The sequence below is a fragment of the Hemitrygon akajei genome, chromosome 2 (genome assembly GCF_048418815.1).
Source record: "Hemitrygon akajei chromosome 2, sHemAka1.3, whole genome shotgun sequence".
NCBI classification, from domain to species: domain Eukaryota; kingdom Metazoa; phylum Chordata; class Chondrichthyes; order Myliobatiformes; family Dasyatidae; genus Hemitrygon; species Hemitrygon akajei.
The window spans coordinates 130,052,442-130,078,862 of record NC_133125.1 but is presented as its reverse complement, the minus strand read 5'-3'; the positions used below and the strand labels follow the sequence as shown (position 1 = coordinate 130,078,862).

Here is a 26,421-nt window from a genome sequence, read left to right as displayed (position 1 = left end):
TCCAACCTTGTTCAAAATTATCTCTTCACCTGTGAAATAGCCCTCCGCCAATCATATCTGGCTTTCTGGTACAGGCCGCAGTCACCAGAATTGAATGCCACAGGTGCAATGAAATACTTAGTTGCAGCAACATTACAGGCACACGGCACCGGAGACACAACATTCAGCAAAAAACATCAACACAAATTATACAGGAAAGAACACAATTGGAACAAAATAAAATTAATTGTGGTGCAAAATGATCAGTGTGTTGCTATATTGATCAGGTTGGCTCCAGAGCTGACAGGAAACACTGTTCTTGAGCATGGAGCTGTGGGTTGTCAGGCTTCTGTACCTCCTGCCAGCTGGGAACCGCAAGGAGATGACATAGCCCAGATTGTGGGGACCTCTGATGAAGGATGGGCTATAGGCATTTATGATGCCATTTGCAAAATACCAGGGGCAGAGGTAAAGAAATTGATAATAAACACCTATTTGGATTTGGGGTCATTGCCCAAATGCACAGTTTTGTATGGAAATCACACATGCCGCCACCCAGTCACCTGACTTAACCTGTTTAAGTGCAAATGATTAAGTTGTTCATTCTGCTGTAACAACAGAAAACAAAGTTCCGCCTGCGGCGTTTTGTTTTGCTACTGAATCTTTAAGTTTAGCTGCGTTTCCGCTTTCAACGTGAACTCTGTAGTCACACTAATGTTGGGGGTGGCACAAATCTCCTCCGTCCTGGTCTGGGTGAGAGGCGTTTCTTGTTGTCGGACTGGGGCGGGAGAGGGTTGGAGCTCTGACTAACAGGCTGCAAGAACCGAAGGAGCCTCGCCAGTGGCTCTGCTCAGATACTCAGGTAAGGTCATCAGGAAGCGGAGGCGAGCACCAGCTAAAGGGAGTAAGAAACTCTGAAGATAGTTCGCACCAGCAAGCAGCAGCCGGCAGCCGAGACAGGCTGGGAAGTCAGCACTACAGTGCAACAAGTGATAGGAGCAGGTACGATCCTTCGGACCATTAAGTCGCTCGTGTCTCTGTAATGTTGCAGTCTTTTTTGAGGGGAGAATTTAGCTGGCGAGGCGCCGCCGGCCGGGGTTTGTAGGGGACTTGAATTCGGTGGGATCTCTTAAAGACAGTGAGGAGAGGGAGGAGCGAAAAGACTGCGCATCCTAGTAAGATCAGCGGTGGCTTCTTACCGTCCCTTTTGCAAGGTTCGCTTCACCGACCAGCCGACTCCTTTCTGTTTTTAATGTAATTGCAACTATCTCTTCTAACGTGGGTTGGGGAAAGGTGTTGCTGAATAAATACCCCCTAAAAATATATATCTCTATACTCCGTACCCAGAAATGGAGAGGAAGGAACAGTCGGATTCTAATCATGCGTCGGCGTTTGCAGAAGGTCAACGCTGGGTGGAGGTGAGTAAACTTTTAAAACTTACTTATTATGTTTTGGAGTTCAGTATATTTTCATACAGAAAATATCATATCCGGGAAGTTCAGTGAAAACTTCAAAGTCTATGTTAAGTGAATTGAGAAACTTAGTCAAGTTTTCCAACAGTGTCTAAAGTGATGCTGAATTTTCTGTGGGCGAGCGCTTCTGCTAAATCATTTACACGTGAACGCATAGTTCAGTTTTGGAAATTACTTCTAAGAGTTCAGTGACCGTTGAGTGAAAAAGACTGTTGGCTATTGATTTCACTCATTGACTGATTAGACTGCAATTTTCCCCAAGGACGCATTAATTACTCTTAAGGTATGCGCTTTTAGTGCGTCTAATAGGCAAGGTTTAGGAGTAAACTACGTGTTTGTCTTTGGAAGCAGCCTCTTATCCCTTTTTGTTCCGCGGGTTTCGATGTCAAGTTTACTGTGAAGTTAATACTTTGGGAATTGGAGAGAGATCAGTGGGGCGGATTGGGAAATGGCAACATCTGCTTGTTTGGGCTACAGGTCTGAGAAACGCGTAATTAAAGGAAGCTTTCAAAATGTTATTATTTCAGGTAACCGAGGTCACTTGAAAAGGAGGTTTTGGGGTCATTGCCCAAATGCACAGTTTTGTATGGAAATCACACATGCCGCCACCCAGTCACCTGACTTAACCTGTTTAAGTGCAAATGATTAAGTTGTTCATTCTGCTGTAACAGCCCTGCCTCACCGACCAGCCGACTCCTTTCTGTTTTTAATGTAATTGCAACTATCTCTTCTAACGTGATACTCATTGTTAAATGTAACAAGCTGACTCACCTAAGTAATTTATCTCATGGTCTCCCAGCTCACTATCTTTGAGACTTTTTAATTCCTTGGCAAGTCATAAAGTGACTGTCTTTTCGAAAACCAAAGGGAGTGGAATCTCGATAGCACTTGATTCATAGTTTTGGGCCTCTCCTATCGAATTGAGTTTCGGGAATCGGACCAAAGTGGTAATTTTGTTTATGCAGGGGGCACCTGTAATAATAGCCATTGAACATGACAACACGCCCTTCGGCCCACAAGTCTATACTATCATTTACTGATTTTTGTATTAGTCCCATTTACTCTCCCCACGCTTTCACCAATATCCCAAAGATTCTACCATTCGTTCGCCAAAGGTGGTCAGTCTGTGGAAGCCTTTGCCACAAATGGTTGTGAGGCCAAGTCACTGGGTATATGTAAAGCAGAGGTTGATAACTTCTTGGAAAGGAGTAAACGGTTGATATATCTGCTTGAGACCCTTCATCCGGACCAGGTGAAGGGTCTCAGCCGAAAATGCCAACTGTACTCTGTTCCATAGATGCCGCCTGGCCTGCTGAGTTCCTCCAGCATTTTGTATGTGTCGCTGTGGATTTCCAGCATCTGCAGATGTTCTCTTGTTTGTAGGCAGCTTAATTAGTGAAAGCATCAAAGGTTATGGGGAGAAGACAGGAAAATGAGGTCGAGAGAGATAATAAATCAGCCATGTTGGAGTGGCAGAGCAGACTCAATGGGCTGAACAACTTTGTTCTGCTCCTCGCCTCACCTACACACGAGGCAACTTACAGTGCCTAATTAAACTACCTACCAGCTCATCTTTGGCGTGGTTGGAAGCCCAATGTGGTCACAGGGAAAGCATGCAAACTCCACACAGACAGTTTGAGGTCAGGATTGAGGCTTGTCTCTCACGCGGCGAGACAGTAACTTCACTTGTGCTGCTGTGCCACCCTTTCTGTGTGCATCCTTTTGAGAGTGTTTCTCAACAGTTTCCAGGAGTTGCAGAGTACTCTTTATTTCTGAATCAAGTGTAGGAATTGTGGGAGCCAAACTGCACAACAGCCTTCCACTAAGAGCAGATAATCTGCGTATTTATTTATGGCAGAGTAAGAGGACTTTTGGATCATCGGCTACTGATAATTATAGAGCAATTCCATCTCTTCCCTCCCCCCCCCCCCCCCCAACTTTTGAGTCTAAAACTAGAGGGCATATGTTATGTTTATGATAAGAGGGATAAGATTTAATAAGGACCTGTGGGGCAAATTCTTCACACAGGGCATTGGGTATTATGGGGCATGCTGCCAGAGGAACCTGCAGAAATTAGTACAGTTGTACTGTTTAATTAGCATGTAGATAGGTACATGAATAGGAAGAGTCTAGCTCAGCTTGGCATGGATGAGTTAGGCCAAAGGGCCTGTTTCCCTTCTCTGTGGCATTGACATTTTTCCTTTAAATCTGTTCTCCCGTATTCTTCCACCAGCCGAATAAAGGAGCAATTTGTAGTGGCCAAGTAAGTTAACAAATCTACACGTATTTGGGATATGAGAGAAAACCAGAGTAAGCCACACAGTCGCTGGGAAAACTTGCAAACTCCACACAGATAGCACTGGAGGGCAGGATTAACTCTGATCTCTGGCTCTGTAAACTAGTTATGTATCTGTGTTGTCCCAAGTTTATTTTAAAAAAAAATCCTTTGGTACAAATTTGTTAACCAGAAAGTTTTTTTTCCAAAAATTATACTGGAAAGTTACTTGCAGGCCTGCTACTGGATGGGTGTATATCTGTGCTGCTGCAAAAAACGTGAATGATGATAAACTTGATTCCGATATGGATCTTTGTTGTGGACTGAGTGGAAAGGGAGCAGGGAGAGGGGAAATAATGGTTGGGAAAGGGAGAAGGGAGAGGGGAGGGACTGGGAAGCACCAGAGAGATATTCTGTAATGATCGATAAACCAATTGTGGAATCAAATGACCTTTCCAGGAGTCTCAGAGCTGGGTGTGTGTACACCCACACCACCTCCCATTCCTGGCACTAATCCTCTGCCACCTGTCCCACACCTCTCCCATGGCACTCCACCCTAGCCATTCCCAACAACCTCTGTTCCTGGCAGATTTACAAACGAGAAAATCTGATGCTGGAAATCCAAGTAACACACAAAATGCTGGAGGAACTCAGCAGGCCAGACAGCATGTATGGAAGGGTACAGTTGACATTTCTGGCCAAGACCTTTCAGCCAACTTGCTGTCTGCTTCATGTTGACAAATACAGTATTGATCAAAAGTGCCCTATCAATCTAATATGTATATGTATCTAAGAATTATGCACAGTACTCTATATTAGGATAACCTTGCTCCTCTGTTTGTAATCTCTTCCAGCCCCATAACTGAAAATTTGCTCTTAAAGATCTTGATTCTGACTTCCAGTGCAGTCTGTGATTCAGTTCTGCAATATCTACTTTCATCAATTCCTTTTTGATGGTGGTGATGATCAAATCAATTTTTACAGATGCCTGTAAATCAGTTTTGTCCATAAGTCAGAAAATACTTTTTTTTTAAGAAGAAAGTCACTTGATGTGACTTTACTTCCCACTTGCTTGCAATGAATGGCATCAGCAATACCCAAGCCTAATAAGAAGATTCCTAAATTGGGATTTTCTGCTTTTCATAGGAATGAATATTATACCTGTCAGGGTTTTAGAATTTAATATTTTTCAGAATTTGTTGGTATGAAGGTTTGTCCATAAGTCAGATATTCTTAACACAGGGATGACCTGTAGCCTTGGTGTCTTGCTTGAAGCCTCAGTTTCTAAGATGGCTAAACTCTTACCTGTTCACTGGATGTAAAAGGAAGTGCATTGATGAGCTGCTGCTGATGCACAGCTCCAGTGAATCCGTTTTGATCCTGACCTGCACTGCTGTCTGTGTGGCATTGACACACCTTCAATCAGGCTCTCCGGCTTTCTCCTGTAGTCCAAAGTGCTGGGTCAGAATCAGGTTTAATATCACTGGCACATGTTGTGAAATTGTTGTTCTGTGGCAGCTGTACAGTGCAATAGATAAAAGATCTAGAAGTTATGAAATTATATTAATTCAAATTGATTATATAAATTAAACTGAAGTGCAAAAAAAAAAGCCAAAATATTGAGTTAGTGTTTGTGGGTTGGTTCTTCATCTGTTCAGAAATCTGATGGAGGAGGAAAATAAGCTGTTCCTGAAACATTTAGTTTAACTACAGGCTGCTGTGCCACCTCCTTGACGGTAGCAATGAGAAGAGGGCACATCTTGAGTGATGGGAGCACTTATTGATGGATGTCGCATTTTTTTTGAAGTATTACTGTTTGGGGATGAGCTGAATGTTGGGGATTTACAATCCCTGCAGTGCTTTCCAATACTGTGCAGTGGTCCTCCATATCAGCCAGTGAATTAAAATGCTCTCCACAGAACATTTGTGGAAATTTGCTGTTCTTTTGGTGACATGGCAAATCTCCTCAAACTTCCAATGAAATATAGCTGCTTTGTAATTGCATCAGTATTTTGGACCAGGTTAGATCTTTGGAGATGTCAAAACCCAGGAAGTTGAAACTGCTGTTTCCACTGCTGATCCCTTGATGAGGACTGGTGTGTGTTCCCTTCACTTCCCACTCTTGAAGTCCATGATCCATTCCTTGGTCATACTGACATTGAGTGCAAGGCTGTTGCTGTGACGTCACTCAATCAGCTGATCTGTCTCACACCTGTATGCCTCCTTGTCACCATCTGAGATTTTGCCTACAAAAGACATTGTCATTGGCATATTAAAGACAAGGTTTGAGCTAGTCGCACAGTCTTGGACGTAGAGAGAGTAAAGTCGAGGCTAAGCACATATCCTCAAGTTGCACTTGTGTTAAATGTCAATGAAGAGATGTTATTTTCAATCAGCACTGACTGATCAATTACTTGATTAATTGATAACTTAATCACCTCAATAGACGGTTGATAACTCAATCAACTCAATAGACTAGGTTGGGTAGTTGGAATGATAATGAGCATGCATGTAATTTTTTGAGTTGCGTGGAACAAGTAGAGGAATTTAACTGATGTTACTTTGAGAGTCAGCAGAGACTCAAAAAGCTGACTAGGCCTTTTCCCTGTCATGCGGAGATGAAAACTAGGCTGAGTTTAGTTACTCCACCATTGGCTGCCATGTCTCCCTTTTTTTTTCTTGGTCCTTCTGCCTCTTCAGCTCCCCTTCGTCCTTTAATGCACTTATTCCTTCAACTGACTGTATCTCTTTAACAAAGCAACCGTTCCTATTTCACTAGAATATCTCATTTTGTGCTTGTCAGTACTTTCCCTTGGAATGCTCCTATGAGGTATCTTTTGATGAGTTTTTTAGTGTATTTAATATTTCAGTAATGCTTGAGTAATATTTAAATACATTTGAGCATTCGTTTACCAAACTCATTGTCCTGTGTCTAAGAAGAACGTGAATGTACGTGAAAGAAAAAGAAACTTAAGTAGACAAAACATCCTGGCTCCTGTGTTTTCCTTTCAATTAGCTTGCGGAATTACAAAACTTAACAGTGGCAACCAGAAACTTTAAAATGAACCTGAGGTGACAGCCTACCCATTGGAGTGCTGCTCATTTTTCTTTGGAGGGAAGAGAGATGTTTGAGATTTTTTTAAAAAAGCAAAATATGGATGAAATTTAAAAAGCAATGATTAAGGCCACAGGTTCAGAAGCAGTGAGTACTGAATGATAAATAATTTTAATAAAAAAAGCAAATGTCTGGCTACATTGGAAAGATAAACAAGTACGATTGCAGTGTAGATAACTGGATGATGTATACTGAACAAATGGAACAGCATTTTGAAGCAAATAAAATAGCCAGTGGAAAACCAAGTGCCATTATTGCTGAGTGCAATGGGTGGAAAAGCATTTGGTTTACTTAAAGTTCAACTGTTCCAACCAAACCAGCTGAAATGAGCTTTGCTGATACCGTGAATGTAATGCAGGAGCATTTAGAACAAAAAGCTTTGAATGCTGAACATTTCAGGCTTTGTAAGCAGAATCAAAAGGAAGGGAGTCCATTTCAGCTTATGTGGATGAATTGAAGAAATTCTCCAAGTATTGTCAATTTCCTACCCCCCCCCCCCCAACTTGCCAGCATGGAAAAAGAAAAAAGCAAAACTCATTCTCCCCCCCCCCCCCGTCCCTTCCTTGCCTGCAGCAAAAGCAGCCACAAAACTGATCATCTATACATAACGCCCTGACGCCCCCTCACTCGCAGAAAAGGACAGGAAAAGTTGCACCAAATCCCTAACCTCACACACACAAAAGATTAACAGATCACCCACCTGCCAGTCGAACCCATGAAAGAAAGCACCAAAAAAACTGAAGGAAACCAATATAAAGTGCAGTCCATTAATCACATAAATCTCAGATTATGGGGTAACAGCCTTTCGCTGTATATGAGGAGAGCAGTCGGATGAGCTCGGTCCTTCAGTAAAGAGTGACCTCTGGGCCGAACACCTCCCACCTGGGGCAGAATGTGCTGATTCGTCTGCCGACTGTCACCCTCCACATTCATCTATCTGAATGCTTCAGTCTTCCTCGCCCCTTTGAGATGGAGTCATTCATGATCCCACGCCTCAGCTCTGGTCTTTTCCACGAGTCAGCTTGTGTTCTTGGACCTTTTCAGTACGACGCAGAGAGTGCTAGATTCTTCGATTGAGATTCAAACTGTACGTGACTGGCTTCAACAGTTTCTGTAACACAAACAAGACATAAAGAGCAAGCAGAGGGCATAGAAAGAGTGAAATAATTGGAAAGTTTTACTGTCTGGAAGATCACACCCATGGAATTGTTGTTCGCTGGCCCCATCTTGATTGGACTAGTTGAGAAGCTTCTTCTCAAGGACTGGTGTTCCAGAATACTTGGTCAGTGACAATGGACTAGTTGATTCTTGTGGAGCAGTTTTAGTCATTCCTGAAAATGAATAAAGTCAGATGTTTTACATTTGCACTGTACCACTGTATCCAGAGATACCGGCCACGTGACAGACACACTGCCACCTGGCTGGTCGGAGGACACACCACATGCCAATCAACATTTGGTCCCTCCCAACTAATCAATGCACACCTAAATTATTGGTCACCTTAATTGGATTATCTCGCCCAGCCCCATGCTATAAAAGGTGAGACTTGTCCCTGGATCGGTCTCTCTTACAGACCACCTCATTGGAGGTAAGTGCATTGATTTATGCTTGGAAAGGTCTATCGTTTTTCCTGGTAAGGGAGCCGCGGCTATCCAAGGTCAAGGGGGATAGCTGTTGTAGTGCTTTTCCCTTGTTCTTTGTATGTGTAACCATACCCTGTCCCCACACCGCTTCCTGTGTATTGTAGTTGCTTGTGTTGACCCGACTTCCCCTTTAATAATAAATTCCTTATTATTAAAACTGTGTGTGACCAGGCCTCAAAGAACCAGTTATTTTCATCACAACAGCCACCCAGCTGCAAAATGGCAGAAAAGTTTGCCCAGAGTCTGTAAGGAACACACTGAGCAATGTCCGCAGAACACACTTTTCCTCCTTGCGTATCACAGTGAAGCAACTACCCTGTTCCTGGGTCATCCCTTGCCCTCACACTTGCATCTCCTCAAACCCAATCTCCGGAGTGTGCAGGACAAACAGCTGAGACAAATTGAGGGCGCCTCAAACAAGAGGTTTGATGTTTCACTCCTGGATAAGCAGTGCTGGCGATGGACTACAGATCAAAAGTGGGTACTTGGAAAGATTAAGGACAGAACTGGACCACACCCCTGCACAGTGAAGATTGCACCTCATGAGATCTGGAGACGGCACATCGATTAGTTCAGGAGAGCAGAGTTATTTTTTTTAAGAGAAGCACTGTGTCCACAGCTGCCAGAATCATTTTCTGCAGTCCGAGTTGACTCCTACAACCACCATGGAGGAATGTTTTATAGTTAATATTTCAGTAATGTTGTAAATATTTGATTAAGTGTTCTTTGTTTACATAATTATGTGTTATATTTAAGAATTTGGTGAATGGCATGCATTATTACTCCACCACATCATATGTGAGTGTCTTGCTGAGAGAGAAAGTAGGCAAAACATTCTGGTTCCTGTGTTTTTTTTTCCTTTTGATTAGTTTCTGGAGTTATAAAACATGTGCTTTTTTGTCACATTATTGTCTTTATTTCAATGAAAGTTGTTAATTTTGGTGCCTGGAGGCCTTGTGTAGCAAGGCTACAGCAGTGACAGTCTGCTGAGGAACTTAAACCTGTCAAACAGCACCAGTAGCAGGAGATGGCGAGCTATTGTTTTCTGATCGCTCCCTGCATGCAGCTCGAGTTCTTGAGTGGATTGTTTGTTGTAAACAAGAGAAAATCTGTGGATGCTGGAAATCCAAGCAACACACACACACACACACAATGCTGGAGGAACTCAGCAGGCCAGGCAGCCTCTATAGAAAAGAGTATTGTCAATGTTTTGGACCGAAACCCTTTGGCCCCAGATTCTGATATTTGTAGACCCATGTGCATCTATTTGAGACCCTCCATTGGTTGAGGCTGACCATGGATGTTGTATCCCAGTTGCCTACATGATAAGCAAGCCAGGGCAGTGCAACATGGAGAGCAAGCTGCTGTTCATGTCGTAGGCTCCCCCTCTATATGCAGTTGATGAATCCAAAGGAGTGGCAAAGATTGATGCTGTTTGACACCAGCGGCATCGCAGGACTTGCCGTTTAGCGTTAATTGCAAATAGGATTGCCTGAGGGACCCAAGCTCCGGACTTTTCCTCGGGGGGGGGGGGGGGGGTGAGGGTTCCTTCCCCATGCGTGGGTATTGCTGCAAGGCAGGACAGGTTTGAGATCAGAGATTTCCTTATCCTTGAGTTGCCAGCCACGGCTGACAAGCCCCATTTGCCCGGAGTGACTGATTTTAAGGTGCCAATAACCCGCCTTTGCCCCATCTGTCAATAGAAGCAGTTCCACCAGGCTCAGTAGCTCTGCCACGCATTAAGGCCAGGAGCTGGCCTTGGTTGTCAGCAGCTGTTTGAGAAGTACACTACTGGGAGCATTTAATAGGTAGTGGAGCTGTGTATAACAGCCTTAAGGAACCATGTAGCCTAACCATGTATCTGTTGGATTGTTATTTATATTAATTTCTGTTTTTATTTGTAGATTGTAGTTACAGATTTACCTGTTGTCCTGTATAATATTGGCTATAATTTGGTAATGATTAAAATTTTTAGTTTTGAATAATAGAGCCAAAATGTGTATGACTTTTGGTTATCCATTCTGTTTCAAATTTGAATAGCGTGTATTTATTGAGGTGATTCGTGTTGTGCAGGTTGATTTTAAGAACTGTATAGTTGAAAGGAAGGAGCTGTTCTTGAGCCTGGCAGGTGGGGGTGTATAGAATGAAATCAGTGTTACCGGGTGCTTGATATCAGTGACTCGATGGGCCAAAGGGCCTTCTCATGTGCTGCATGACTCTAATCTTATTTTCTGAAGCATAATCACTGTTTTGATATAAGAAAGAATTTGCACAGAGCAAGCTTACAGACATTAGTGTAACAGTCCCAGCTGATCTAGTTTTCAGCAACACTGATAAATAGATACTTTATTCATCCCCATGGGGAAATTCAACTTTTTTCCAATGTCCCATACACTTGTTGTAGCAAAACTAATTACATACAATACTTAACTCAGTAAAAAATATGATATGCATCTAAATCACTATCTCAAAAAGCATTAATAATAGCTTTTAAAAAGTTCTTAAGTCCTGGCGGTAGAATTGTAAAGCCTAATGGCATTGATGATACTGGACTGAACATCTTGACTTCTTGGACAAGAGTGAAGCAAGCTGTTTCTATAAACATTTTAGAGTAGATGAGGCCGCAGTTTAACATTGTTCAAAAGGTGGTAGCCCTGACAGCACAGCACAAGAACATCTGCCTAGATTTTTGTCCTGGTTGTAAGTCCATTGCCAGTTCTGACTGGCATGTGAGTGTTACCAATTACCCTTGGCTGGCACGCAGCAGGATACCGAACTCGCTTCCAATTTTCCACAGGGACAAAGAGCTAATTCATGTGATGTCTCAGTTGAGCTTATTCACAGCACACTTCTAAGTCTGTAGCTCACTGAGTTCAGAGTAAAGTTGTGGGGCAAAAATGTTGACCAGTTTCACCTGGTTTAACCTGAAGTATTGAGGCCAGCAGCTATGTTCCTACCACCACTGATATTAACTGGTTTCGTGTCGAACAGTGCTGTTATGGCTGAAAGAGCAGAGTAACATTGGAAGTCATCAGTGGTTTGGGTAGTACCTGGGAAAAGAGACATATAGTTGCCCCTTGAAGTAGAAGACCTTCTCTTTAAGTTGTCAACATTTAGAAGTAAACAGGTTCTAAGTAGAATGGTAAAGAAATAATTAAAGGGAAGGACTTTAGAAAGTAAGAATGATTGAAAGACCAGATGCACTGAGGGAAGGCAGTAAGCAGTTCATAAATATAACAACAAAAGGAGAGGCTTGCCCCTCCTTTTGCAAACCCTCTCCAAGTTATGGCAGCATCCTGTTCTGGTGAACTGTTCATAACCCAAGCAAATGCATCCAATTGCTTGTGGGTATAGGCTATCTGTAATTCAGGTATTCGTACACTGGGGAGAACCTGTAAATGGGTACAGAGTTAATACTTCATCTTTTTAAAGAATGAGTAATCAAAGTTTTAAAAACTTTAATACAGATTTAATATCACATTATGTATGTACCTTGAGGTTCACTTTCATTCAGGCATTTGCACAAAATGCAATAGAAATTACAAAAAATATACATAGACTGACAAACCAATATGCAAAAGACAGTCAGCAAAAAAAAATAATACTAAGAACGAGTTGTAAGGAGTCCATGAAAGTGAGTGTGCAGGTCATAGACTCAATTCGGAGAAGTGGTAAGTGAAGTTATCAGGAGTCTGATGGTTGTAGGGTAATAACTGTTCCTAAACCTGATGGTGTGGGACCTAAGGCTACTGTATCTCCTGTCCGATGGTGGTAGCAAAAAGAGTCATTGTAGTCAGATGCCGTATCTCAGAAGGTGTTAAATTTGTGTATATTTGAATACAGTATTCATAAGGCTAAGATTGGCTGACTGGGCAGAAGACAAGGGGGGGGGACAAAGTGGTCCTTTTCAGGATGGCTGCTGGTACAAGTGGAATTCTACAGGGGTCAGTGTTGGGAACACTGCATATCACTATACTGTATACATTAATGTCCTGAATAAAGGAACTGATGCCATTGTGACCAAGTTTGAAGATGATGCCATGTTGGCTGGAGAGACAGTGCTTTGGAGGCAGGGAATCTGCAGGACTTAGGCAGGTTAATGTTAGAGGTTGTAGGGAAATTTGGGATTGTGCACTTCTGTAGGAAGAATAAAGGTGTGGACTATTTTTCTAAGTGGGGATGGAAATTACAAATCTGGGATGCAAAGGGGCATGGAAGTCTTAGTTCAGGATTCCCTTGAGGTTAACTTGTATGTTGAGTTGGTAGTAAAGAAGGCAAATGCAATGCTAGCATTCATTCTGAGCAGATTGAATAGAAAAGGAAGGATGTATCTCTGAGTAACAAACACAAATTGCTAGAAGAACTCAGCAGGCCAGGCAGCATCCATAGAAATGAATAAACATTTGATGTTTCAGGCCAAGACCTTTCATCGGGACTTTTGAGGCTTGAGGTGGTAGTCAGAGTACTTTAGGAATATTGTGAGCAGTTTTGGGTTCTGATCAAAGAAAAGGCATGTTATCTGTGGAGAGGGTCCACAGGAGGTTCACAAGGAAGAATGATCCTGGGGATGGAAGGCTTCATGTAGGAGGAGCACTTGATGGCTTTGGGACGGCTTTTGAAGGAACTCGGATGAACAAGTGGGAATCTTACTATAGATTAAGTTGGATAGAATCAACAAGGAGAAGATGTTTGCGTTAGTAAGAAACTCCGGCATCAAAGGGCGCAGGCTCTGGGTGAAGCCATGCCCCTTTTACAACTGAGATGAATAGGAATTGCATTAGCAAGAGCCACAGTGGAATCTGTTGTCAGTTGTGGAGGCTGACTCCTCGGGTGTATTTAAGATTGGTAGGTTCTTGATTGGTAAGGAGGTTTAGGGATGGGCAGAAGGCAGGAGAATGGGGTTGAGGAAAACAGGTCAGCCATGACTGAATGGTAGTGCAAACTCAGTGGGCTAGTGGACCTAATTCTGCTTCTGTATCTTATGGTCTAGTGGCATACTGGGGTTTTGCAAACCTTAGTTGCACATATAACGAGGTTGAATGGTGTTGAGGTGCGACGTTTTAGCATTAAACCTTCTCAGTGGTATGTGATTTCCACAGCCATTCCACTGTAACAGCAGGAACATCAAGATGGTACCACACAGAGACAATATGCAATAAGAAATTGTTCATTAACTAACCTCAAAGATCCCAAAATCTGAGTAAAAGTGCTTAAAGTCACACAAGAGGGATGAGGTGGGAGAAAGGAAAAGGGTTAAGAAGGCTACAGAAAACTTAGAGACATTTAAATTGGATTTAGAAAATAAATGACAACCTTTACATTCCAATGCACAAAGTTATGCACCAGCGTGCTCATCCATTAAATCTCTCATTATAATATATTCGTTGAGATTATACGTGCCAATTGGCTGCATTGCAAATGCATTCCATGCAGTTTGGAGTCAAAAGGTTAACCAGCTGATAATCCCAGTTTCAGGATGCAAGAGATACTATTAATTTTTGTTCTGTTTAAGAAGACCAAAATAGTTCGCTGAATCATCTCTATTCACCTCTTTAAAGTCCAGGTAGAATGGATCTTGAGCTACTTGTTGCTGTCGTCACATGTGAAGCAGCTCACCAATTCAGTGCTGATCGTCGAGCACCCCACTTTGCATTGATCCATTTTATTCTCCCCATGTTCCTAACAACTTCCTCCGGATTATATAAATCATGCCACTTTAGGGGGAGTTTATGGTGGCCAATAAGCCTACTAACCTGCATACCTTTGGGGACGTGGGGGGAAAGCCAGAGCGTCTGAAGGAAACCCGCATGGTCACGGGGAGAGCCGGCAAACTGCACACACGGACTCTGAAGTCCCTGGTTTAAGGTGGCGCTGGTGACTACTTACTGGTAGCAATCAAAACAAAGGATACGACTAAATACTTTAATCCCACTTTTTCTGATAAACGATCACAGCAACAATGGCCTGTAACTTCCCTTTTGGAGTTGAGCCTTTGAAATGCCTGCACAACCTGGTAATTTTGCAGTCTCAAAGGTGCAGTATAGTTGAGGCATGGCAGGCCGAACACGGACAGTGGGGTTTGTTCGATTTATGTGCCTGGCTAAATAGAAGTGGCAGGGACCAAACCTGAGGGTGTATTGAAGTGACAGGGTGATGCACCATCAATAACTCTTGGAGACGGGAGGTGAACGATAGGCTTTTATTAGCAGCAAAAGGGAGCACGGCATCTCAGAGACTGAGGGAGGAGCAATCGCCTTTATACAGGGGTCTGTGGGAGGAGCCATAGGAGTGGTCAGCAGAGGGGCGTGACCAGACAGGTATACATAATTTACCACATTCACCCTCCCTTTGTTTTAAAAGGGCGTCCCCACGGGGTGAAGTTTCTTACAAGTATATTTACAGGTTAAGTCTATCAGGTGGTCGAGTCTGTCGCTGCGATCTACGCAGCACCGTTGGTGATTGCATCGGTGACGGTGGTTGTGCTGGCTCCAGCCTGACTTGAGGTGCCAGCCCGTTAGGCGTCAGTAATCCCTCATGCGTGTGCGTGGCGCCCGGTATGGGAGTGTCGTGAGGAGTCTGTGTAGGGCTTGGTGTGCGCGGTGTCTCGTGGGTATATACATCGGTGGGTACGAGGTTCATAGTCACCGTGAAGTGTTCGGGGTAGGGGTCTGGTGCTCCTGCGGGCGCCAGGTCGCGGACGGAGACCGTGTCCTCCCGCCCATCAGGTAAGACCACGTAGGCATACTGGGGGTTCACATGAAGTAGGGGAACCTTCTCGACCATCGGGGAGTATTTATTGCTCCTCGTGTGTTTCAGGAGCAGCACTGGCCCTGGGGACGTCAGCCAAGCCGGTAGGGTGGTCCCAGTGGCATTCTTCCTGGGAAAAGAAAAGAGTCGCTCGTGAGGGGTGGCATTAGTGGATGTACATAACAGGGAGCGGATGGAGTGGAGTGCCTCGGGGATGACCTCCTGCCAGCGAGAGACCGGCAATCCCTTTGACCTAAGGGCTAAGAGTGTGGCCTTCCACAAAGTGGCATTCTCCCTCTCCACCTGTCCATTCCCCCGGTATCCTACTAGTAGCAATGCCCCTAGCCAGCAGGTACTGGCGCAGCTCGTCACTCATAAACGAGGACCCTCTATCACTGTGGATATAGCAGGGATAATCGAACAGAGTGAAGAGCTGGCGCAGGGTTTTTATGACGGATGTGGCAGTGGTATCGGGGCAGGGGGTTGCAAAGGGGAACCGCGAGTACTCGTCGATTATGTTGAGAAAGTAGACATTGCGGTCGGTGGAGGGAAGGGGGCTCTTAAAGTCAAATCTCAGCCTCTCAAAGGGGCGGGTGGCCTTGATAAGTTGCACCTTTTCAGGACGGTAGAAGTGCGGTTTGCACTCAGCGCAGACTTCACAGTCCCTGGTCATCGTCCTGATGTCCTCAAGGGAGTAAGGCAGGTTCCGGGCTTTCACGAAATGGTAAAGTCAGGTGACCCCCGGGTGGCAAAGATCTGCGTGGAGGGCGTATAGCCGGTCGAGCTGCGCACTGGCACACACTCCCCGGGATAGGGCATCAGGGGGCTCATTGAGCCTTCCAGGCCGGTACAGGATGTCATAGTTGTAGGTGGAGAGTTCTAGTCCCCACCTCAAAATTTTATCATTTTTGATTTTGACCCGCTGTTGGTTGCTAAACATGAATGCAACTGAGCGCTGGTCGGTCAGCAATGTGAACCTTTTGCTGGCGAGATCGTGCCTCCAGTGCCTAATAGCTTCCACTATGGCCTGGGCTTCTTTCTCCACCGCGGAGTGCAGAATTTCAGGGCCTTGAAGGGTACAAGAGAAGGATGCTACCGGCCTTCCTGCCTGATTGAGGGTAGCAGCCAGCGCGAAGTCGGAGGCATCACTCTCTACTTGGAAGGGAATGGTCTCATCCACCACATGCATGGTTGCTTTGGCAATGTCCTCTTTAATGCGGCTGAAGGCCGCGCAGGCGTCGGCTGAGAGGGGAAATGTGGCGGACTTGACCAGGGGGCGGGCCTTGTCTGCGTAGTGAGGGACCCATTGGGCGTAATAGGAAAAGAAGCCCAGGCACCGTTTGAGGGCTGTGAAGGTGGTGGGAAGAGGGAGTTCCAACAGGGGGCGCATATGGTCGGGGTCAGGGCCAATTACCCCGTTCCTCACGACATACCCAAGGATAGCAAGTCGGGTGGTTCCGAACACACACTTGTCCCTGTTATAGGTGAGGTTAAGAGCTTTGGCCACTTGGAAAAATCGTTGGAGGTTGGTATCATGATCCTGCCAGTCGTAACCGCAGATGGTGATGTTATCCAGATATGGGAATGTGGCCTCGCGGTCACGTTGGTGACATTGCGGTCGGTGGAGGGAAGGGGGCCCTTAAAGTCGACACTCAGTCGCTCAAAGGGGAGGGTAGCCTTGATAAGTTGTGCCTTTTCAGGACGGTAGAAGTGTGGTTTGCACTCAGCGCAGACTTGACAGTCCCTGGTCATTGTCCTGATTTCCTCAAGGGAGTAAGGCAGGGGTCCACCATCCAGTCCGTTTCCCTCTGGAAGACAGAGACACCATTTGTGACACCGAAGGGGACGCGCAGGAAGTGATAGAGCCTGCCACTGGCCTCGAAGGCGGTGTAGGGGGTGGTCCTCCGGGCGGATGGGGAGCTGATGGTAAGCGGATTTTAGATCTATGGTCGAGTACACTTTGTACTGAGCTATTTGAGTGACCATATCCGCGATGCTGGGTAGGGGGTACACGTCAAGCTGCGTGAACCTATTGATGGTCTGGCTGTAGTCCACGACCATCCTATTTTTCTGCCCAGTCCGAACAACGACCACCTGGGCCCTCCAAGGACTTGTGCTTGGCTCAATGATCCCCTCCCTGAGTAGCCGCTGCACCTTTGACTTAATGAAGGCCCTGTCCCCCGCGCTGTACCTCCTGCTTTTAGTTGCCACAGGTTTACAGTCGGGGGTCAGGTTGGCGAACAACGGTAGGGGAGGGATCTTGAGGGTGGAGAGGCTGCAAGTGGTGTCAGTAGCACGGCTGTTGGCCTGGTGTTGGGTGGGATGTGGGGGTCGGTGTGTGTGTGTGGTCAGTAGCGGGGTATATGATGAAGTCACACAAAACTGAGGATTTCTGACAGTGATTGGTGGGAGGGGCCCATCATACTCCATTGTCACACTTTCCAGGTGGCTCTGGAAGTCGAGCCCCAATAGCACAGGGGCACACAGTTGAGGCATGACCAGTAACGCAAAGTCCCGATATTCTGTGCCTGCACCACCAATGTCGCTACACAACCCCCCGGGATGTCTGTGGAATGCGATCCAGAAGCCATGATGACCTTCTGGCTTACCGGCTGTGTCACGAGTCCGCAGCGTTGCACAGTGTCCGGGTGAATAAAACTCTCAGTGCTGCCTGTGTCAAACAGGCAGCTAGTCCTGTGCCCTTCCACCAGGATGTCCATCATCAACCTGGCGAGCTGGTGTGGAGCGCTTTGGTCGAGGGTTACGGAGGCCAGAGTTGAATCGCCATCTTGGTGCCTGGTAAGCACCCGTGGGTCGGAGGCGGGATGAGGTGGCGCCGACCAAGATGGCCGCCCCCATGCCTCGCACGAGGCGGGCAGGCAAGATGGCCGCCCCATGCCTCGCACGAGGCGGACAGGCAAGATGGCCGCCCCATGCCTCGCACGCGGCGGGCAGGCAAGATGGCGACCCCCATGCCTCGCACACGGCGCTGCTCGACCCCGCTCGTGGTTTGGACTTGCAGGCCTTGGTGAAGTGGCCTGCCCTTCCGCAGCTGGAGCAGGTAGCTTCTCGGGCTGGGCAGCGTTTTCAGGGGTGCTTTTCAAGTCCGCAGAAGTAACACTGCGCGGACTTGCGACTGGCAGCAGCTGTAGTTGATTGCGGGGACTTCACAGACTTGCGACTGGCAGCAGCCATGGTCAATTCGCCGGCGGGTGACGGGGACTTCATGGACTCGCGACCGGTAGGAGCTGAGGTCGATTTGCCGGCGGGTTGTGGGGTCTGCAGCGTCCATGGGGCCGGCGAGAGATTGCGCGACTGGACAGCGTCAGCATCGTGCAGAGTGGTCTCCAGCGTGTCGGCCAGCTCAATCGCCGAATATAAGGTAAGATCGGCGTCTTCCAGCAGCCGCTGGTGCACGTACACTGACCTGATCCCTGTAACGAAGGCGTCTCTTACCAGCAGCTCCGCATGCTGTTCCGCCGTCAGTCCCCTGCAGTCGCAGGCCCGCACGAGTGTCTGTAGGGCCCGGACAAACTTGGTGCTCAACTCTCTGGCCCGCTGACGTCATGTTGCTAAGCGATGTCTCGCGTAGACGGTGTTCACTGGCCGCAGGTATTGTCTTTTGAGGGCATCCAGTGCCCCTTGGTAGGTAGGCAGGTCCCTGATCAGGGAGTAGACCCGCGGACTGACCCTGGAGAGGAGAACTCTGTGTATCATGGCAGGCTCGGTCACACGAATCTCCTCCAGGTACGATTGGAAGCATGCAAGCCAGAGTTCAAAAGCGATGCCGGCTTCCGGAGATTGAGGGTCAATATCCAATCTGTCGGGTCGTAAAATGCTCTCCATGGTTTAAAATGGCTGCTAATAACATTGATGCACCATCAATAACTCTCGGAGACGGGAGGCGAACGATAAGCTTTTATTAGCAGCAAAAGGGAGTATAGCATCTCGGAGACTGAGGGGGGGAGCAGTGCCACCAATCGCCTTTATCCAGGGGTCTGTGGGAGGAGCCACAGGTGCAGTCAGCAGAGGGGCGTGTCCAGACAGGTATATGTAGTCCACCACACAGGGTCACTTTGAAGGTCAGAGAGCAAGGATTGACCCGATCTTTGGATGATTGAAGCACCGGGCTGGATTGAAAAGGTCAAGAAGTTGGAGGTGTGGGATGGGCCGATTTAGCTTGCTGTTCCACAAGGTTTACTCGGCTGTGTGCTGAAGCTGTGGCCTGCTCTTGAACTGACTGCAGCGAAGCCTGGCTCTGTGTGGGTGGGCTCACTCTTGCAAGCTTCAGTTTTGAATGCTATTTGCTTACTTTTATTGTTTGCACTATTTGTTTTTTTTTAATATCTACGCGTTAGATGTGTGATCTTCTTTAGAAGGGTTCTGATGGGTTTCTTTGTTTTGTGGCTGCCTGTAAAGAGTCCAATCTCAAGGTTGTATTAAGTATACTTACTTAGTACTTTGAATTTAGTGAAGCATCAACTTCACTGGCTGTGCCATTGTACTATTGCAGATTGCTGGATGTAACGCTGTTTGGGACATGGCAGTAATGATGTGAATTAGCATAGCAAAATGCAAGTCATTCCATAGAGCGAGCCAAAAGGCTTGAGGGGAGAATAATGTGTATCGATTAACGAGTAGACTTCTACCCTTTAGGAATATGCATTTGCTTAGCAGAGTGAAGTCGCAATAACCCAGAGCCGTTGCTGGAGTTGAGTGAGAGGAATCAAATGAAACCTTAAAATTTTAATCGTGTGGTAGCTGTATCTGAACTGTGCAAGTGGTGACTTGAATTAATATATGTTTGTAATTGATGCTTTGAAAATTGTTCTAAAGTAACATTAAACTTGACACAGCGGAATTTGTAGCATTAATAGCACAGTTGTAACAAAAATTTTGAAGTTCCGTTCTGTATTTTCTGTGGTTGTTTCCTCTTACCCGCTCCCCCCGCCCCCACCAAACTGAATTCCAGTTCATGGATGATCTTTAGTTTGAAATCCAAATTTATTCTCCGTGGCATGGTGCAGAAAACCTGTGAACTCATCAGTTGAATTACCATTTTTTTTTCTTGCTGTCTCTGTACATGATGGTTTTCCTTTTTAGTATGTCCTAATTTTAATCTTTTATGTATAATCTACTCAGTAGCCACTTTAAGTACTTCCGGTACTTAATAAGGTGGCCATTGAGTGCATTTTTGTGGTCTTGTGTTGTAGCCCATCCACTTCAAGGTTCGGTGTGTTTTGCGTTAAGAGATGCCCTTCTGCATACCACCTTTGTAACGTATGGTTATTTGACGTACTGTCACCTGTCTGTTTGATCCAGTCTGGCCATTCTCCTCTGACCTCTGAGTAACAGGGCTTTTTTGCCCACAGAACTGTCACTCGCTGAATGTTACTTCATTTTTCGTACCATTCCCTGCAAACTAGAGACTGTGTCTAAAAATCCCAGGAGATCAACAGTTTCTGAGATACTCAAACCATCCCGCCTGGCACCAACAGTCATTCCACAGACAAGATTACTTGGATCACGTTCTCATGTCTGGTCTGAACAATAACTGAACCTCTTGACCACGTCTGCATGCTTTTCTACATTGAGTTGCTGCCACACAATTGACTTATTAGATATTTGCATTAATGAGCGGATGCAGTTAAAGTGGCCACTGTATAACTCACCAAAAGTTTTTATTGGTAGGTAATCATAAACAGTTGGTTTAATTGTTTGATACATAACATTGAGTGAATCATTATAAGATGAAACTCCTACATATTTTTGGAATTTTCAGCTGAAATTTTCTGCTCTAAAAGCACTTGAGCTATGTTTGGAGAGATTTTAAGTGCTTCGGAAGTGCTGGTGCTCTAGGACAAAGCACTCTAAGTTAAACATTCCTTCACAAGTTTTCTATTAAATTGTACTTCCAGAGGACCATAAACTGAAGCGGCAGCAATTCTGAATTGGCACAACGAGGTGCATTAAATTTTAAAGCTGAATGTTTAGAAAGAATGGGTTAGCTGTTTCCTCTTCAAAATGTAAGAATTTGGCTTCTTAATTTTTCCAGTTGAGTTCTTTGTTGCCGGCTTGAGTATAGTGGTGGAGTGAAACAAATGTGCAAGTTCAAAGCAGGGCCGTTAAATTGCGTGTTTTTTGTGACCTTAATTCCGTTTCCAAATTTAAAATATTAGACTTGCTTAATTAAGGTTTAATATTTAATATTTTTACCGCTTCACCCCTTATGACATTGCTAGTTATTTTAAACAAATGCAATCTTCCAAGTCTACTTGCATGATCGTTTGCCACTTCTCAGCTTTACTGACCTGTTGAATTTACTATTAATCTTTGTTGAATTTCTACAGTTTTGAAGTTGCCCTTGTGTTTTTGTCTTTTCCTGCTATCCAGCTGGTACAGGTTATTGTTGATATTCTTCTGTTGACTCTGATTTACTATTGGAGTTGAACATCAGAAATGTCCCACGGACTTGTTTGTCATGGTTGTAAATTGAGGAGAATAGACCAGCTCAGTGCTGTTTTTGAACAAACCAGAACTCTTCCAGAATGTGCAGGTTCATTTAAGTTCATGGGAGTAATAGAATCTAGTGTGTGCATTGTTGGTGTTGAAACTGTGGTTTGATATTTTCTTATAGTGCTACAGCAATATTTCTAGCATACAAAACTCTCCCTCCCCGTGTCTTTCTCTTCTATTTTCTAGGCTAAATTTCCTTAAAAATGAATATGACTATTCCAGCCTAGAGTGAATAATTTTAATAATGTTTGAAATGGCATCAGCTCCCATTTAAAGAAGGGAATTTCTCTGTTTATATGCACTTTCTTGATTTCACTCCAGAAGCATTTGGCTCTGAGTTTCAGATTCCACTTCTAGGGCTTCTGAACAAGGAGAACTCCTTTCTGAGTCAATCAAATTTAGTAGGTCCCCTTAACATCTTAAAAATCTCATTCAAATCAGTCCTTCATAAATTCCAATAAATACAATCTCTAGCACTAAATCTTAACTAATCCTTGCAGTTTGTTTTATTCTGGTAAATCTGCTGGATTCCCTTCAAGTCAATTTATTCATCGGAGTTGTAGTCCCCATAGTGCACCATTGGTTTGAGGATTGGCAGTTTCATAACTGTAATGTAACTTGTGCCATCTACCCCAGATAGAAGGTATTAGCTCATTTGATCATTTTTCTACCCCTTCCCATTTTATTCATCTGTGTACGTGGCTGCTAAACCTGTTTAGCTCATCAGGATTGGAAGCCAGTCCTGGTCACTTGTGTTATAGAGGTGCAATGCACGTTTATGTATCAACTCTGTTTCTGAACTTTAGTACAGAGTGAAATTAAGAACACCATTCACTGCCTCTGAGTTCCTGGATTTGCAGTATTTATTAAATACTTTGTTCTTTTATAGCTCCAGTTTGATGGCCTCATAGTTGCCTTCAGTGTCGTCGTCATAATGAATAGTACATTCATAATGAATTGCATGCTAAATTTATACTCAGCAGTGTTAACTGATGGCTGAGGTATGTTAGTACTTGGGTTAGAGATGGCAATTAGACCCACATTGCTGACTGGTTGCTTGAGTAGATTCTCCCCAAGCAGTCGGCAGGAAATGGCAATATCTTCTTATTGAACCTGAACAGCTTTTTGCAATAACGTGATAACATCTCCAACTGAGCTTTTTTTTCAGAACTGAGAGCAGAGAACCACTCTTTCAAGATGCATTTAGAACAAAATCTGAAAGCGCTGTGCTATCGTGCACTAGCTCTCACATGATCTTCAGCTATCTTCCGACAATCACATGCAGCAAGAGATTCAGTACAGTGATGGTATTTAGCAAAGATGTTAAATTTCAGCTGGGATTAGTTTGACAACTGACATTTTTGATATTTTCTTTGGACTCCTTCTGTGCAGGTGATTGAGTTCAAATTTGTCACTTTAAAGCAGCAATTACTAATTCGAGTCAACCAATGAGTAAGATTAGTAAAATCCTGCTGTAGTTTAATCTTTTTATTTTTAATGTTGAAATTTTTGATGCATGGGAGTTTAATGCTGCAGGGGAATATTTGTAACAGGTCCTCATTTCCTGATGCAGAAATTAGGCATGAAAGGTTTTAATTGCTTTAGGTTTCTTTACAGCTATTACAGAGAATGTGTTTCAAATTGGATCACTTTTTTCCCTGGACAAAACAGCTGAAAACTGATTTAATGCAGAATTAAAAAGTGCTAGTGACACAGAAATGGGCAATTTGAACTCTTTTTGCAGAACTTGCAAAGAACTGTTCAGAAGAGCAACTGGACCTTCAGCCTGCAGTGACTGTGCCAGCCATGATGCCAAATTAAACTGCCCACATCTGCCTGTTCATGGTCCGTATCCTTCCATTTCCTGCATGTTTGTAGTACCTCTTAAACATCATTTTTGTAAATGTTCCCAGCATCCATCCTGGCAGCAAAATGTTACTGGCACCTCCCATTCACCTCTAGTATTTGGTATTTCCACCCTGTGGGAGAAGACTTTATGCTATTTAAAAACCTCAATCAGGTGTCCCTCTGTACCAAAAGAAATAATGCAGTCTCTCCATATGGCTGATTATAGGCTCATGTCTGAAGTTCCCTCAGAAAGACGTTAACTTCCCAATGCAGTCTCGTATCATATGCTGCTGGGACGCCACTGAATAACAAACATCCTGAGTTCTGCTAAATTACGCAGGTATCCCCGGGGCTAAGGGTTGCAGATTAGCATGTTCAGAAGTCCAAAACTAACAAAGTCACTGTGTGAACTGCAGATTGCCAGAGATCACATCTTGCTGGGTATCAACCTGGAGGCCTGCAAATTGCTGGACAGATATCGGGTATCCTTGACACCTCTGCCCCTCCCACAGTTCCGGAGACGGTGGCTGTCCACCTTTTAGAATAGTGTCTGAGTCACACACACACACGCTACTAAAACTGAAACTTGAAGATCATTATTCACCAAAATGCAAATTAAAAGTTTACATTTGATACACCCTACAATATTTGGTATTGGTTTACTCTTGTCACATGTCCCGAGGTAGTGAAAAGCTCTTGTTTGCATGCTAACCAGGCAGTTCAAGCTAGACGTAAATACATCAAGGCAGTACAAAAGGGAAGTAAAAGGCAGAATATATTGTTGTGGCTACAGGGAAAAAATTGCAGTGCAGATAAATAATATAAAGTCGATGAGGAGATCGAGTTTGCCCTCAATGTATGAGGCCTGGTTAAGAGTCTGATTACAAAAGGATACAGCAAGCCTGGTGGTATGTGCTAACAAGTTTTACCTGCTGTTTGATGGTGGTGGGGGGGGGTGGTGGTGAAGTGGGTTGAAAAGGGAGGATGACCCAGGTGGGAGAAGTCCTTAATTATTTTGGCTGCTTTTCCGAGGCGGTAGGAAGAGTAGATAAAGTCTGTGGTTTGTATGATGGTCTTGGAAGTAAGACCTTTGGTGTGCTTTCTTGGTTGTGGCATCACCGTGGCTGAACCATGGTGGATTGTTGGTGATGTTTGCACCGAAGAACTTGAAGCCTGAAATCATCACCACCACTGAGAAGGGAGTGTCCCTGATTCCAGCTTGTATGCTTTGCTGACTGAGGAAGATGTTGTTGTCCAGGCACTACACCACTGAGCTCTCTAATCTCCTTCACCTCATCGTTGTTTGAGATCAGGTCTGCAACAGTGGTGGCATCTGCAAATGGAGTTCAAGCAAAACCTGGCTGCATGTTCACCAGTGTATAGATAGAGTGGTAAAGGATGGAGGGTGTGGTCACGCGGGCATCAGTATTCCGGATAATTGTGGAGGAGGTGCAAACCAATCTGCTGGAGGAATTTTGGGTTGAGCAGCATCTGTGGGAAGAAAGGAATTGTCTTCATTTTGAATGGAAGCTCTGCATCAGGACTGAGTCCATCTTGATGTGCCGAGTTCCACCAGTAGATTGTTCTTGAGATAGATAGATAGATAGATACTTTATTCATCCCCATGGGGAAATTCAACATTTTTTCCAATGTCCCATACACTTGTTGTAGCAAAAACTCATTACATACAATACTTAACTCAGTAATAATATGATATGCATCTAAATCACTAACTCAAAAAGCATTAATAATAGCTTTAAAAAAAGTTCTTAAGTCCTGGCAGTTGAATTGTAAAGCCTAATGGCATTGGGGAATATTGACCTCTTCATCCTGTCTGAGGAGCATTGCATCGACAGTAACCTGTCGCTGAAACTGCTTCTCTGTCTCTGGATGGTGCTATGTAGAGGATGTCCAGCATTTGCTGTTTCTTCTGCCTCCCGAGTCGCCATTGTGGATTAGATATTGCTTGATTGTGGTCTGTTGGTCAGGAAGTGGAGGATCCAGTTGTAGAAGGGGGAGCAGAGTATGTATGGGAGAGGAGTTTGTCTGCAATTATTAATTGATGGTGGAGCGATAGTCAAGGAGTCTCACTTGAGTGCCCTTTGTCACTCAGAGGTGAGGATGATGAAATCTACCATGGACCTGTTTCAGTAATAGGTTGAATTGTCGTGGAGGCTGGATGCATATCATTGCCAGTGTCCTGGAATACTTTGTGAAGCTGGATGTCAGAGCCACCTGGTAGTAGTCATTACCTTGCTTGTTGTTAGCACTGGGATGTTGGTGGTCATTTGGGAACCTTGGACTGGTGTAGGGCAAGGTTTGGTGTCTATGAATACTCCTAACTGGTCTATGCAGGATCTGAAGACCTGGCTGTGGACTCCATTTGGGCCAATCACTTTCCATTGGTTTGTTCTCGGGAAGACTGATCTGATGTCTGGAATATTGACCTTGGAAGCTGTTGTGTCAATGATTAAAGATCAGCTTTAATTAGTTGGTAGGGTTGGTAATGTCATTTGACTAACCTTCTGTTCAAAATGAGCCAAGAATGGATTGAACATATCAGGGAGGGATGTGACGTTGCCAGCAATAACTGCCTGACTTTGCTTTGCAGCCAATTATAGTACACACGCCTTGCCGCAATCAACATGTAGTTTGTGACAGTGGGAAGGTAGGCTTATTTTGCAGTACATTTAAAGCTGGAAAAAAAAGCGCAACGTGTAAACCAATGATTTGGATTGGAAAAATGTATCAATATTAGAGACGTACACTCAGTGACAACGGGCACCTTCTTAGACCATCTCTTATCACCAGCCTTTGGCAATGCCA

The 26,421-nt window shown here is 44.7% G+C and overlaps 1 protein-coding gene across 7 annotated transcripts in view; it reads left to right on the top strand.

The window, feature by feature from the left end:
* The first annotated feature begins 700 nt into the window (after positions 1-700).
* Positions 701-26,421, top strand: part of lmo7a (LIM domain 7a) — a 229,427-nt gene continuing 203,706 nt past the window's right edge. For 2 of the 7 annotated variants that reach the window (XM_073027897.1, XM_073027886.1), the window contains exons 1-2: positions 711-981; positions 1,327-1,397. In XM_073027897.1, coding sequence (XP_072883998.1) covers positions 1,329-1,397 — 69 coding nt within the window. In that variant the 5' untranslated portion in view covers positions 711-981; positions 1,327-1,328. Of the gene's footprint in view, positions 982-1,216; positions 1,234-1,326; positions 1,398-26,421 lie in introns of those variants that run through there. The other 5 variants (XM_073027921.1, XM_073027910.1, XM_073027904.1 and 2 more) reach the window with 5 other exon arrangements.